The sequence below is a fragment of the Melozone crissalis genome, unplaced genomic scaffold, assembly GCF_028551555.1.
Source record: "Melozone crissalis strain CALT ecotype California unplaced genomic scaffold, PUWL_Pcris_2 ptg000008l_1, whole genome shotgun sequence".
Taxonomy (NCBI): domain Eukaryota; kingdom Metazoa; phylum Chordata; class Aves; order Passeriformes; family Passerellidae; genus Melozone; species Melozone crissalis.
In genome coordinates, this window is record NW_026535786.1 from 15,243,593 (window position 1) to 15,259,493 (window position 15,901).

Sequence of the window (15,901 nt, forward strand, 5' to 3'; positions counted from 1 at the left end):
AGCCAGTGTTTAGATTACCTTAATTGTATGTTTCTGTGTTTTTTTTCCAAAGCAGAAATATAAGTGTAAGCATTCTTGTGGATATTTTGTTTAGTCACAGAAAAAAAATTTCTTTTTATGGTACTCCCCAAGGTAATTGTGCAGAATTTTTTCCCTACCTGAGTGTTAACTGCTGCTCTCTTTAGAAATGTATGGTTTTGGTCTATGTTTGCCATAACTGAAAGAGTGCTTGAAGCAAGCTCTGTGTTAGAGATGGGTAGCACAGACCTTAAATGTGCCTCAGAAAGGTGTGGGCACCACATTACACATCGGTAGGAGGGACAGCTTATAGCAAAATGAAGTTGTTTTTTTTCATGCACTGTGAGTAAACATCCCTTCTGGATTCAGCTGTTTGGTTTATAAATCAGTGGGGTGTTAACTTGCTGGGATTTCATGGTGGCCGATGTAAGCAGCTGATTGTTGGAATCCCATCTGCCACAGTTGGATCCAGGGAGGTCATCTGATGGCCAGTGTGATAGGCATCTGGGCTAGATCAACAGGGCTCTTCCCATCCTTTTTCCTCTTGGGTTTTTTGTTTTGTTTTTTAAACTGTTCACAGTCAAGTTTATGCTGGAGTAGGGAAGCACAACTGCGTGGCCAATACCGTGCTGTGCTCACTTTGACCTCCGTGGGCAAGATACAAAAACCTGTAGAAAGTCAGGGCCTGAGAACTTCATGTGACCTTTCAGTGGACATTTTAACAAGCTTATCATGTGAATGTTCTGGAACCTGCTCGCTGCCCTGCTTATTCTTTAAATATTTGTTTGCAATCTTTAGTGTTAAGCTTTCAAAGGGAGTGAATTGAACACGCTCTCCAAAAGTCTGTGATTACCTCTAAAGAAAGACTTAAAGCCCCAATGGCATTTTAAATGTCTGAACTGGGATGCAGTAAATGCAGATGCTGTTCCAGCTACTCATCTTGATGTAATTTTATGTGTTTATTACATCAAATATAAGCATATGAGTCATTCCATTACTTGTCACAGTCTGCTGGCAATACATTTAGTTTCTTTTTTTGTTTTTAGTGACACAATGACCTCAAAAATAGGTCAGTTGAGATACAGTTTCATTTTTATAGTAATGTTATATCACCTTTCTAAACAGTTGACTTTTTTTTTGTAGTGATAGGATAGTTTATTTCACTAGACAGAAGTCAGTCACCGGTGTTCTGTTTACTTTTTGATCAGTTTTTCAGTTCTTTCCTGCATAAACTTAACCCTTAGTGCTTTGAATTTGCCATTTTAGAAACTGTTGAGCAAAATGTAGAGCTACGGTGTTTTGAAGTTACAGGTTTGGCCTTCTGCAAGGTAAATTTTTTTTAAAAAACAAAATTACATTTTCAAATGATTGACATGTAAAAAGCGTTGTTACTTGGTACAAGTGGAATGAACAATTTTGCTTTTACTTCCTTCCTGTGTGTCCAGCTAGAGGTGATGGCAACTTTGATTTCAGGCTGTTTTAGAAACCTTTTCACTTTGTGATCTTTAACTTGGCGATTGTTGCTGAAATTTGTCCAGATAATTTGTCTTGGGATTGAGCTGAAGTGAATTGACACACAATTAACTGTGCCTATAATTTGATCATTAGCAACAAAGCCAAAGAATGACCTGCCAGTCTTCACATTTTCATTATTGATCACGTTATTGTGTTTTTGTTTAAATTGAATGCAGATTTTGGATTTTGTTTGTTGTGGAAAGTGACAGATTTAATATTGAGTTGTGACACCATCGCATTAGTGCTAAGCTGAAAGAAATTATTTCTGTGGGTATTGAATTTTTGTGACCTTCTTAAGGCCCTAAGAGACGTCACGTTAATTGTATGCATGCTTGCTTATTTCAAGCCGAGCAGTTGCAGTTCAGCGGTATATTTTTTTTTTTTTTAATTGTAGTCTAAAATAAAAATCTGTGTTGCAAAAATAACCCTATCTTTCAGAGCTTTTAGTAAGGAAATGGTTTTTTTTTTAATTTTTTCCACCTACAGTTCTGTCCCAAACTCTTGCAGTTTTTGTTTCTAGTCATTATTTGCAGTATGTCCTCCACCTGCATATCAGAGCTCTCTCTGAAGTGTCTGTTCCTTCTTCCTTTTAGAGATAATCCTCCAGCTTTCTCTTTGACTTAAATTGTTTGCACTCTTAAGTCTCACTCAAAGTAATGCATTTTTGCTGACCTTATGATGGCTGAGGCTTCTTTGTGAATCTCTAGTGTTTTGAATCATCACTGCTGAATTTCAGCTATCAGGATTGAGCATGCTATTCCAGTAGCTGTTCAGTGAGTGTGAAATAGCAAAGAGTTTTTGAGGTTTTTTTTGTCTGTCTGATGTACTTCTGCTTATACATCTAAGGATTACTTTAGGTCTCAGTAACAGTGTGTGCTTCTGTCTGTGTTGGGATGTCCTGCAAGTCAGAGCTGATGACTCCACTCTGTGGATGACTTTATTTGACTTGGCTGCATGGCCTATGATCTTGGGTTCTGGATCCCTCTGCCTAATTTGCTCCTGGGTTACTAAGGAAGGTTGGCTCTTTTTCATGGATCTCTACCCTGTGCATAACTCTAAATCTTGAGTCTTAGTACTTCATGGCTTTTCTTTCAGATTGTCAATAAAAACAGTAAGTGTGAGGGCAAAAATTAATGCTGGTGGCACCTCCTATTATATTTTATTTTGCAATTATGGGCTAGTGTATTATCATTTGATTAATAATAATTTTTCTTTCTGTATATGTGTTTCTCCATTAATTTGTGATGTGATGGCAAGTTAGAAACCCTACAGAAGTCACAGTGCTTGTGCACCACTGTGTTTCTTTTTTTTCATTCTAAATGAACCTGTAGTCTCTAACAATATGGAATCCAGCAGCTGGGTCTCTGAAGTACCTTACTGCTTCTTTATTCATTATTAATGTAACTGATGTGGTCCTTAAGCCAAAATTGTTGTCAAAATAACAGGATTGTATGAATCATCCCATCCATCTTAGAAGTTCTCTGAGTGTTCTGATTCCTTTCAAAAATGACTCCTTAGTTAGCTCTTCCAAAATCCTTGGGTACAAATCATGAGATTCTTCTGATCTTAAGTAATGTCTAATGGCCACTCTTTTATTGCAGTATTCAGTTACAGTCAGGAAGTCAAGTGACATTTTCTGTGCTAAAACAAGTGTGTGGGTATATAAATATTCAGTGAATGCATCTGCCTTATCTGGGTGATGATTGGCACACTTACAGGTTTTTATTCAATGCTTGACCTGAACTATTTTTGGAATTCCAAGGACTCTTTTTGTTCAGTGTAAATTGAAAAACCAAATGACACTGTGTTTTGTAAGACTCCTTTCTTTGATTCCCTGAGCTTTTCTGATTTGGTGTGTGAATGTTCATTTCAAGAAAGCTGGAAAGGGACTTTTTATGAGGGCTTATAGTGGTAGGGCAAGGGGCAATGGACTCAAACTGAAGACTTGAGATTATACATAGAAATTCTTTCCTGTGAGTGTGGTGAGACACTAGAACAGGTTGCATGGAGAAGCTGTGGATGCCCTGTCCCAGCCTGGATGGGACTTGGAATAGCTTGCTCAAGTGCAGATTCTCAGCTGATGCTTGCAGGGGTTGGAACTGTATGAGCTTTGATGTCCCTTCAAACCATTCTGTGGTTCTGAATGGTTCTAGGTTTATCTTGTCTCCAACTAGGTAACATTCTTGCAGCTCACTGATGAGGAAAGGAAGTTGTCTAGTAAAACAGTTCATAAATACCATTTTAGTACTTTCTCCCCATACTGACTCATAATAATCAGCTCTTCATGAAACTAACTTTTTAAAAAATGTAGTAGGAAAAAATATTTAGAAAAAGAAAATTAGTAGTGGTTTCTGCTGCTGACAATGTTTCCTCAAGCATACGTTGGCCACTTTAAAGACTTTCAGAGCAGCTGCTGACCTCCTTCTTCCTTCACATGCCATGAACAATTATCTGAGAAGTCAGGTGTTCTATTCCATAGCCTTATGTGATGATGAGCACCAGATTCTAGCAGATAGCTCAAGAAAAGTTTTCTCTTAAAACATTTTTTTCACAAAGTAGTCAGATCTTTTGATTGTCCAGTTATCCACAACTGAGAAGAGCTACTGCAGTTCTGATAAACTTCCATCCCCCTTTGGTTGCTCATTTCTTTCTAGGTAGTTGTGTCAGCTCCTGGTTGTAACCTAATCCCATCAGCAGGAGCTGGATCCAGCCATGTCAGATTTCTGTGGAAGTGACTCCTGACTCTGTTGGACATTGAGCAAATTAAGATGAAGCAGTGCAGCTAAGTCTTATGAAGGGGAGAAATAGTCAAGTGACTTAATAGTGAGCCATGTCTTAGTAGGGAGGTGACACTGAGATTTGAAACAAATCAGTGAAGCTATTTAAATGAGCACAGTTATATGACCTCAGACCTTGTACAGAGTGTGTTGTATGTCTGTAAAGTTTTCTTTTAGGACTTTAAAACAACCTAGGTACTATCTAATGGAAAAGTCTGTGAGCATGCTGGTGAGGAGGAATGCAGCAGGAGGAGGAGGGAAGCGAGAGGAAACAAGTAAAGTCAAAAGAGAGGAAAAGGTGGAGTTTGTAGACAGTGCAAAAGATCAAGGTTGCATTTGAAGTAGAAGTAAAGCTGCTGTAATCATTGTACTAATACATTGTTTCTTCAACTGTAAAACACATTGAAAAGGAGGAAGGGGGCACCCACATATAGAGTTGAGAGCTAAAAAAGCACTCTTAGATCTCTGCATTAAAGTGTGGTTTCACTGCTCAGTCAGACACTAAACAACTAAAGGGATGTAGGGCAGACATAATTTTGGACTTTCTCCAGGCCCATTCAGTAGAAGGTGTGTGTGGATGATCAATAGCAAAGGATGCCTTTCATGGTCCCTGAGGACTGAAGTGAATTTTATTGAGTGACACCTCATTTGGCACAGGCCAAAGGTATACATGCAGTGCACTTACAGGTGGTCATCTTTGAGCTTAGCAATAGAAATCTGCAGCTGGTGGGGTATATGTGACAAAATGCTTGCCCAGTAGCAGGATCCCCAGTCTCGCATGAGTAAAAACATATGCCACCATAGGTTTTGTTTTGGTTGTTTTTTTTTTTTGAGATGCAGAAATAGGATTGTAGCTTGCACTGATGGTCTGTGGTCTTGTAAGTGGAGTATGCTCATTTCTTCCCACAAGCCGATGAGTATTCTCTGCTTTCAACAGTGCTTTTACGTAATGGTTGTGATTTGTCCATGTGGTCATCGTGTACTAAAGGTAGAAAGTGAGCTAGATTAATCAGAGCACTTGGAAGTTGAAACGTCTGCATTTTGTTTTCAATTCACATCAGAATTGTGGAAAAGCTCTTAATCAAAAAAACTCAAACCCAAATACAACATCATGGATGCTAAACAGCAGTACTGTGTGGGGAAATGCTTTAAGGGTTTCCATGAAATGCCAAATGCCAGTGTATTATAATGTGATAACTATTTATTTATCCTTTTGCTTCTACCCTGGCTGTTATAAAGGTGGTTAGCATAGATGATGATTTTATAGTCACATGAATTTGCTTTTTGGTTACAGTAAAGCAAGGTCATATTGCTGTTGGCCCTAGAAAACAGCAGCCTCTGGACATGTGCTAGTGATGCATTTCATGTGAAATTGTGCTGTAGGAGCTGTTCAGTATTTTGCTATTTAGTCCTTTCTTCCTCCTTTAGTTTTTCCATTTAATGTCCTAGTTCTGTTGTAGACCTTACAATCAAAGGTGTGGACAGTATTCAGTGTTTGGTGGTGCCTGCCTGTCCACTGGGGTCACAGAGTGTGACAGTCCTGAACAAAATAAGAGGTGGAGGGAATGAGATAAGAACTGGCTAGGCTTCTCTTTAAGACTTGCTGTGGTGTAATGCTGTTAGGAATCTGGAGGTACTGAAGATTGCTGGGCAGGGCTGTTTCCTCTCTTCCATTTTCCATCATGCTGAGGCTAAACCCAGCATTTCTGAAAGCTGTTTAGTGAACTCCTTCCTGTGCTGTTTGGCTGGCAAGTCAGTGCTTGCTGTCCAGACAATTAGAACTGGGATAAGCATTCTGAACTGTGTATGATCTTGTGAGCAGTACCTACATCTGTCTTGTGGCAAGGAGTGGCAAAACAGGCTTGGATGCTGCTGCCATACAAACACATTATCTGTATACTTTGAGCAGCAGTGAGATGTTTTATTCTTGGAGATCAAAGCTTTGAAGGGTGCAAGGTGAATTTTACCCTATAGTCCCTCAGATTCAACAATACTGAAATAGAATATAACTGAAACCCTTAACTTTTAAAAGATTGGAGCCCTTATGGTGTGTTTTGTGGATGGTTTGCAAAACCTGTTGTTTCCTGAAAGCAGGAAGCTGGGAGAAAGCTCTGTGAGGCTTAATGCTCTGTAAATTCTGGTAAAGAAACAAAGTAATTCTTGGTGTAGTGTTTAAAGTGTCAGTGAATACGCTTCTAAGCACTGATGATTTCAGCAAGTTCAGGTAGGAGCTGTTTTCCTGTGGAGTTAAAGGAAAGTGTCTAAAGCTGACTGGTTTTACATTTGAGCTCTGGAAGAGTTGGCTGGATGGTGCAGCCTGTGTGCTGCATGTTGGGATAAAACACGTGACGTGGCTTGAAATTCAGGGTTTGCTTTTGTGGACAAAGAGGTCCCTGAGAGAGTTGCAGCTCTGAAGAAAGTCCTTAGAGCAGATCTCTTGATATCAAGTACTTCAAATCTCAACCAGGTCTGCCAGGGGCAATTATTTTTATCTATAAGAGTTCATTAGTCTTGATTTTTGGAAAAATGGAGAATAAAACTCATTAACAACAATCTCAATACTCTGGTCTAGTGAACCCTGCCAAAAAGAAAAAAAAGATGCACGTCAAAATTGAGCAAGTAGGGGATTACCTTTTATTTGATGAGGATTGCTGTAGTAAAGCAGATATAACTCATTTGTATATTTGGTAGGTTAGAATGATAATCACAGAATAATTGGACAAATAAAATGCATTGCTGCTATGAGAGTTACACTTCCAGTTTGTTTACAAAAATAGAAAAAAGGATTTCTTTCTATTTGTGACTTCCTTCTTTTATTTCTTACAGTTATCAAAGAGGAGAATGAATTTTCCATGCAGCTAGTGTGCTTCTATTTATGCTTCTCTTTCTCTCCCTGTAAGAAGACATTCGTCTGTCTAGTGTTCCTTTCTACCCCCTACCCCATTTTCTCTCCAGATCTGTAAATCTGCATCTCAACTTCTCGTGACTATTATGGGGAAGGGCTAGATCAACTCTGTATTGCTTGGCAAGTAATTGGCACCTTTAGCACTCATGTGCTTAATTTTTATTTGACTTGTTAATTTCTTTCATGGAGTAGTTGTACTCATAAAAGGTAACAAGTTGTAAGACCCTAAGAGGCAACATAGGAGATGAGTAGTAGTTATTGTGGACTTTTCAGGAGGAAATCATGTCAAGCCACCTGCTTTTCTTCTGAGTTTTGTAGGTGCAGAAGTAGATGTGGCTATCTTGATGTGGATATCTTGAGTTTGCAAACTGATTTTCTCATGAGAAAACCTAGGAGAACAATGGACTACGGGAAATCCCATGAAAGACATACAAAATGATTATTTTGTTAGAGCATAACAGGAGGTCCAAGAAAAAAAAAGGATGAGATATTTTGTGGTTTTTTGCAGGGCTTTTAGGCAGTCTCATAGGATTCACCAGTTTTCACCAATTTTTTAGGTAAATTTCATGTAGCATTGGGAAATAAATCTCTGGATAGTGACTGTGATTGAAGGATTTGACAATCTGGCAAGAGAGCTCAGTAACCTTGGATGCAGTTCAATCAGGACAAAATGCAGAATATTAGGCTTTGATAAGAGCAGTCAGGTGTGTAAGTGGAGAGTGGATGAGGATTGGACAGGCAGCAGCTCCACAGAGGAGAGTTTGGTACACGAGCTGATCATGAGATTGCAGCATTGCACAAGCTGCAAACATTGTGCTGGGCTGTGCAAACAAGTGTGTTGTAAGTCGGACACAAGCAGTCACCCGCATGCTGGGCAGAGCTGAGATAAGCTTCCCTTGCAGAGCCTGGTTTTAGGTGCTGTACCTGAGTAGTTTTTAGCAGTGAGGGGAGAGGTTTCCTAGAGAGAAATAACTTCTCCATCATAATAACTTTCTTTGCAACAGCACTCATGTTTGAAGCAGGCAGTGGGGGGAAAGAGAGTGAGTTGTGCCATTTTTTTTCCATGCCCTTTTTGGAGCAGAACAAAGAGCATTTTGCCTGAACTACACTAGCGCTATTGATCAAGCTGTCTCTTGGAAAGATTTTTCTAAATGCATGAGAAGTGAAGAGAATTCCTGGAGAAAGTCATGGAGAGGAGGTTTGTGAATAAGCAGGTGTGATGGGCATTTCTTGAGAACAGTTTGTGTAGAATTGTGGTGACTGCTATGCAGCAGCAGGTTCTGGTTTTTCTTGCAGCCCTGTTTGGTTCTGTAACCCAAGCCTGAAGGGCTCTTTATTGCAACTGAATGGCAAGAAATGCCCAGGCTGTGCTTGTACAGTGCCTAAAGCTTTGCTCCTATTATGAACAAAACCAGACTTGGAACAGGGTGAAGCACTATTGGTAGTAACAGTGGGGCTAAGAGTAGGTGGTAGTGGCTTGCACAGGGTCTTTTGATGGAAAGTGATGGAGCCCCAAACTGCTGCATGTGTGCCACAGCACATTCACCTGTGCAGCTTCCACTGTGCTCCTGCATCCTGAGCCCTGTCCCTGGCTGTGCTCTGGTTCCTGTTGAGATACCAGCTAAGTGCCTGCTGTTGGCATCCTTCTCCCCCTTCTTCCCCTGCCCCAGCAGGTACCACCCTTCTGTGCAAGGAAGTCCAGACATGGAAGAAGGGAGGAACAAGAGTGTGCCATCTGATGCAGCCTAGGTTTGGCTTCAGGTGCACACAGCCAGGTTTGACAAAGGTTATGCTTCCTAGTGCTGCAAGCTGAAGCTTTACATGTGGGTGGATTTGTAACAAACCTAACGTGCTCTTGGTTTTTGTTGTTGCCAGATAAATGCCTGTCAAGATCAGAGTGCTGATCTGAGCTCATACTGGCAGTTTGGTTTCTTCAGTTATAGGATAAATATGGGAAAATGCTTCATTTTGGTAATGCAAACAGTGTGTTTAATATCACTTACTTGATAATCAGATGTAGGGATAAATATTTGGCTTCTTTGTGCATTACATTTTATTGCTCAATTATTTACTTCTGGAGAGCAAATTTTTCTTAGCAATAATCTAAATGAAAAATTGTCATCACTTATATATATATAGGTAAAAAAACATGCTCAGTGTTTTCTTTACATTTTGTTAGAGGTTTTCTGGTTTTCTCTATAATATTGAAGTACATATGCTGATCTAAATCTTTGTCTTACCCTCCTGGTTTAGTCTTACTGGTCATCTTGTTTATGCATGTGTTTTGATTATTTGTGTATCTCTTGCTTTGCAGGAGACAAAGATGGCAGCAAGGTGACTACAGTAGTTGCAACTCCTGGACAAGGTCCAGACCGACCACAAGAAGTCAGCTACACAGACACCAAGGTGATTGGAAATGGATCTTTTGGTGTTGTGTATCAAGCCAAACTCTGTGATTCAGGAGAGCTTGTGGCTATTAAGAAAGTCCTGCAGGATAAAAGATTTAAGGTGAGCCTATGCATAAGTTCATAGTATTTTCATGAATGTTATCTCCTTTTTCATGTCTTTAATGGCAGTGTTTTTGATTTTATTAATTTATTTTCATTGGAGAGCATAAATATGCCTAAAATTTTTTGGGACTGAAAATTAAACAGATGGATTATGATAAAGCAGTGGTTAAACTTGAAAATCGGTGAGTCACTGTGATTATTTGTATTAGTGCAAGTCAGGAATCTGAAAATGCTGATTTGATGTGCTGTTTCCAGGTTGCTGGCCAAATTTCTCAGACAGTGAACTGTGGAAACAAAGGAAAAGCTTGTCTTAAGGTTACTTTTTTCTAGCATAAACTCTTCTCCAGTCATTAATAATTAAACTGCTGGAAGGAACAGGAGCCTTTAGGCTTTGTTTTTAGTTGCTGCACCTATAAAGTTGAAAGCTATATTTGAGTAAATTAGAAATGATAAAGGCCAAGCAACAAGATAACAAATACTGAGCTCAGGGCAGTTTGGGCTGAAGATCACTTATTTTTTTTTGTTATTTGATTTATAAATGTGTTCTACCCTGGTGGTTTTAGTACACTAGTGGTCCTTTATTCTAAACTGGTAGCCTTCCAAAGAGATTGTGTGATTTTTAAACCAAATAAATTTAAGAACCATAAGCCACCTCAACACTTCTGTTAGTCCACAGCTTGGTACTTAATGTACTTGACCTCTTTCCCTTATAGTCAGGTGGCCTGCAGATCAGCTTGTGCAAGCAGTACATGATAGCAGAGGTCCTGGTTTTACTAAATCTTGTTTTCACAGTAAGACCTCATACACAGCTAGTTTCACTGGTAATATTTGTAGTTTGTGTCCTTTTTTGGTGGCAAAAACATTGTTTTGAAGTGTTTCGAAGGAAAATAGGAAAGATGCATTTAAATTAATGTAATGCAGAACTGTTTACTTCCAGTTAAGGAGGATTTATAGAGTTCTTACATACTTCTTGCATCTGAGTTATTCCTGGACTGTATTATGGGTTGAAGGTAATTAGTACTTGGGAAGCATGCAATATGATGTAAGAGTGCCTTATTTTAGGAGAAGAAAGAAGAGGTAAAACAGAAAAGGAAAAGCCAATTCTAAACCTAGTACTTAAAAGGAGCTTTTTGGTCTCTTCCCATTGCATAGGTTTAAGGGGGAAGGTCAGGATATTTCCTATACCCTGTCATGCTTGGTTGATGTCAGCTAGTGGTTTTGACAAGAACCTTTGATTTCTTTAGTCTTGTAACTGGGGTTTTGCAGTGTGTCAAAATGAAAACTTGGCCAAGCATTTTAGTTCCTGACCATCAGATATTAATAATTTGTGACATCTTACTTTTTTTTTTAAATTAATCTCTCTTGGGCAACTAGAGTAAAATGTTGGTCTTTGATTGCTTTTTGTTTTGGTAGTTGGTTTAGTGACATTTTGTTACCTGACTATATATCTTTTTTGAGTGTTTCTTTAAATGATAGAAAAAATTGTTTCTTGAATATTAGCCCTTTGTTAAAGCAAAGCAGCTGAACTGAAAAGCTAAGTAGGGTGTTTCCAGTTTGGACTCTGAATTAATTGTCTGCATTTGATAATATGAGCTGAGAACATCCAATACCTGGAGGCTTTAATATCCCTAAACTAGGTGTAATTAGTGCTTAAGTCCATGTATAGATTTGCAGAGAGCCAGCATTAATTTAAAAATAGTTTTTTAAACTTCATAATTTGTATGGGTCACATCTGCAGTAATACCCAAGTTATGCATTTTTTCATATTCTTATCCCAAACTTTTATCCCAGCTACACATCATCATCTACCTTTGGTCTAAGCTCCTTAATTTTCCCCATCATTTGTCACTTTAGTCCTCTCATTTTTTCACATTCTGATCTAGAAGTGTACGTTATGTTGGCAGGAGGTGTAAATTCTTGCAGGCTGGATGGCAGCCTCTACCTGGGCAGATTTGGAAGCTAGACAGATGTATATTATATTAAGAGCAGCATGCAATTTCTCTAGGGAGTGCTACTCTTTGGTAATACCTGATCTAGGTAGTAAATACTGGAGCACATAATCTACAAGTTACAGAGGGGGCTTGGAAAGTGTGTTGGCTGAATGGGTTGAGTGCAGTGTAGGAGCAGACCATCCCATGTGTTCAGAGAGCTGGGCTGTAGGTGCAGCTCCGCTGGGCTCTTGCCATCCCTGCCTGGCTGCCTAAGTCCAGATCCAAGGCCTGCTCAGTGGAGTTCCCTGAAATCTGCCACTCCCCTCTCATTAATGCATACTCTCACTTCAGCAGTGACTGAGGGGAAAAAGCCAACCTTACTGCAGGCAGCCCAACGTGGTGGCAGCTTGTTTGATTCATTATCGCTTTGATAATGAATCAAACAAGGGAGGCAAGAGAGGAGGGGGCACTTCAGAAATACCAGTCTGCACTGATCCCAGTGGTGAACAAGCAGCAAGAGGAAAGGGATGTATGGAAGTTGCTTCCTGAAATTTGAATCATGAACGAAATTTTCAACTGTATGCTTCTGCCTGGTGCCTGCTTATCCCTCATCTGCCTGGTGCTTGTCTGTTGTGATCTATTTCTCTTGGTACATACAGTATAATTCCTTAGTCATGATTTCTTCAAAAAGTGCTTTGAGAAGAGCTAGCAGATAGTCTTTGAATTGAAAATTCAGAAACTAAAGAAAGTCCCAAGAGAGTGTAACCTCTAGGCTCTTGCTGCATTTTGTGAATGTAGAGGGCCATCACTGTGTAGGTCTGGAATATGTGCCTCAGTTGCCAATTTTAGATCTCTGTCAGGAAGCTGAGATGCATTTGTCCAGGTTTGAAGCTAGCTTGAAAGCTAGAGGGGGGTTGCCTATTTTTCTTTTTTCCTTTTCCATTACTATGACAAGTCAGCCTCCCAGCACTGGTCCAGACCAGAAAGAAGTTGAATGTTAAATCAGTGCTGAAGAGTTGAATCTTACAGTTTCTGTGATGGTAAAGATAGTTTGCAATGCTCCTTCTTCTTTCTACTCCCTCGTTGCAGTTCAGTGGTTCTTCAGTTTGACATTGCAGTTCCTGCATGACCGTGTTTTAAACAGGGTCTCCGAATTGCTCTGGCTTTTAGAGTGTGTGTGTCTAGAGTTCAGTGTAATGTACAGCAATAGTATTGGTAGGAATAAGTGGGAAGTCCCTGAAGGGAATAAATAAAATACCACCTAGAGATTTATGCTTAATTTCAGTTTGTGGTTCTGCCTTCAGTAAAGTAGTTCTCCATACTAAGTGTGAGGAATTAAGTAATGTAATTTTGGGCAATTACCTGATACTTGAGTCAGTAGTTCACAGACTATGTGCTGTTTGTCAATAATCTGTGAAACAATTTAATTTGTTTACTTTAATTAACCAACTCTTAAGGAAAGTTATATTTTTGGGGTGGTGGGTTTTGGATTTTTTTTTCAGTTAAAAGTTTAACAGGTGTGAGAGGGATGTTTCTCTTTGAAAAACAGTGTAAGGCAGCTGCTCACAAACTTTGGGGCCAAAGTGCTTTCAAATGGCAAAATTTCCAAAAGACAATGACCTGGCCTTCACACATCTATACTATATTTCTGCTTCTGTTCCAAAAATGTGTAATAATAGGTTCTTATGCAAAGCATCAACAGATGCAGTTAAAAGGTTCATAGTATTTTCAGTTATTTTCATTTATGTGTCTGTACCTAACAGCACAGTGACACAGCCTAATTGTGATGCTTGAAAAGAAAATACTGGTAGCATAAAAATTCTTGCACTGCTTTTGTTAGCATTTTCATTGGAATATTCTTCAGATTAAGAGTCTGTCATGTTGCTGTCTCATTGTGCAAAAACCAATAATAAGCAAAGAGGCATGTTAGCATAAATAGTTATTTTTTGTTATTTCTGCCATTCCATTAAGGTTTCTAAGAAATCCTAATGAAATGAATGTGTAAATTGCTAGAAGTATTTCACAGCTGACTGAGAATAAGCAGTTAAATTTCTTGCATCTGAATTGCATACTTGATGTTTCTGCTTTTAGCACTGGGCTGTTGAAATCTAAGTGATGAAGACAGTTTGTACTCCTCCTGCACCTTTTCAAACAGTCTAGATTGGGCATCACATTTCTTGTTAATGGCTCACAGAGACATGAAGTGTGCAGCAAGAGAAAGCCAAATTCTGTAATGGGAACCATTCATGCCATCCAGTCTGTCAAATCATTCAGAGACTGCCTTGGTTTAACCATCCAACCGTGTGTGCCCTTGGCTTAGTTGTGTGAATTATTTAAATAGGCAGAGTTTCTGGAGTGTGAGAGGATGTCAAACTAGGGCCCTAATGGTCCATAAATGTGAAGGACTGCATTGTTGAAGCTGAGGCCACTCAATAGTAGGCAGTGGTCTTTCCTGTTTTTAGTTAGGGAAGGAATAGGTGTTGTGAGTATTTACATGTTTATTGTTTGTTTTTGTTTACTGGTTTGGGGGTGGTTTTTTTGTTGGGTTTTTTTTTTGGGTTTGGTTTGGTTTTGGTTTTTTGTTTTGTATTGGGTTTTTTTGGCTTTTTAATATGTAAAGTCTTAGTGTTAATTTGAGCCTTAAAGCCCAATAAAGCATCAGAATGGAAAAATAAGTTTGTGTTGAGGTTCCGGTTTCTTTCTTTCTTTCTCTGCTGGTGTATGTACTTTGTGAGCTGTTTGAAATGCTTCTGAAAGCAACAGCTTTCTTTCAGTTCCTGCCTCAGATATATCAAGCTGCTAAGTATAAAAAGATTCTTTTCAAAGTAGCCCATATCCGCTGTTTGTGTTACCTTATTTACTGCAACTTTGATCATAGCAGCTCCCATGAAAAATGTAAAACCATAAGGAAGACTTTCCATTGAAAAATGACTAGGTGTTTAGGTTTTTAAGTTCTGCTAATTTTTCAAGAGAATTTTCTGTTTAAAGCATTCAGAAATCTAGAGCTGACCCAGTTTTTTTCTTAATAGGTTTTGTGTTTCTGCTCATGATTGAAGGTATAATTCTGTAAATATGCATGTGAAAAAGTGAACCTGTTGATTAATGGTTTGCCTCTTTTGCTCTCAGAATCTCAGTGGTTAACAGACCACTGTGAGAATATGCCTTCAAATTGGGTTGAATTAGTTCAATTTTTTTCTGACTTCCCCCAGCTTGTTTCTTAGTTCTTGGTTATTGATGGCCAGTAAAGATACAACAGATAGTAGCATTATACTGGGAAAAAAGGCTTCATTTCAGGGGGCTTCAGTCTATTAAGGCCACTTTTGGTGTATCTGAGCTGTTTTGAGGAGAGAGGTACTCAAGTTACTTGGGTAATGTGACTGAAAGAAGATATAAAACAAGTTTTGTTTTGCAGTCTGTAAGCTTGGGCTGTGGGTAGTCATGTCTATATACTGACAAGCAGACAGGAGTTTGACACCCATCTTCTTGATATATGTTGGGCAGCCCAGTTGCAAAGCTTTAAGGGAAGTGATATCACTGTCTCTTCTGTGCAGGTTTGTTTTCCCTTTGCTGGGTTCAGACAGGATGTGTGCATCCTCTTGCTTTTTGATGTTTTAGCAGGTCCATCTTCCAGACTCCTAATTCTGTGTACCACAGCTTTGTCATGAGAATGTTAAAGTACGATTGAAGAGAAGCCATTGTTACTGCTGGATATCTCAAAGAAACCTTGACTTCCTTTGTATTTGCCTGAATTGTGGACCCTTTCTTTCAAGCACACAGGTGAATATTGAAGTCACAGAAAAGCCCTCCAAGATTGATTCCAACCTTGTACTGATGACCACCTTGTCAACTAGACCATGGCACTAAGTGCCACATCCAATTGTTCCGTGAACACCTCCAGGGGTGGTGACCCACTGCCCTCGGTAGTCCATTCCAAACTTTAATAACCATTCTTTGAAGAAATTTCTCCTGATGTCCAGCCTAAACCTCCCCTAGTTCAGCTGGAGACTGTGTCCTCTCATTGGGTTTGCTGGTTGCCTGAGAGCAGAGACCAACCCCACTTTAGGACAAACTCCTTTTTGTAGTAGTTATAGAGAGCAATAAGGTCACTCCAGATCTTCCTCTTCCCTCCTACTTGACTCCTTTCTAGAAGGGAATTGAAAGTTATCACAGAAGTTCAGAATGAATGCTGCCTTCATCTAAGTCAGTGTTTAAAGTTTTGAATACAGTGTAGAGGTTGGATTTACT

General features: G+C 39.2%; 1 protein-coding gene across 2 annotated transcripts in view; it reads left to right on the plus strand.

The window, feature by feature from the left end:
* The window catches only part of GSK3B (glycogen synthase kinase 3 beta), a 148,947-nt gene that overhangs the window by 45,216 nt on the left and 87,830 nt on the right, over positions 1–15,901 (plus strand). For both annotated transcript variants that reach the window (XM_054269739.1, XM_054269740.1), the window contains exon 2: positions 9,530–9,723. In XM_054269739.1, coding sequence (XP_054125714.1) covers positions 9,530–9,723 — 194 coding nt within the window. The remainder of the gene's footprint in view (positions 1–9,529; positions 9,724–15,901) is intronic.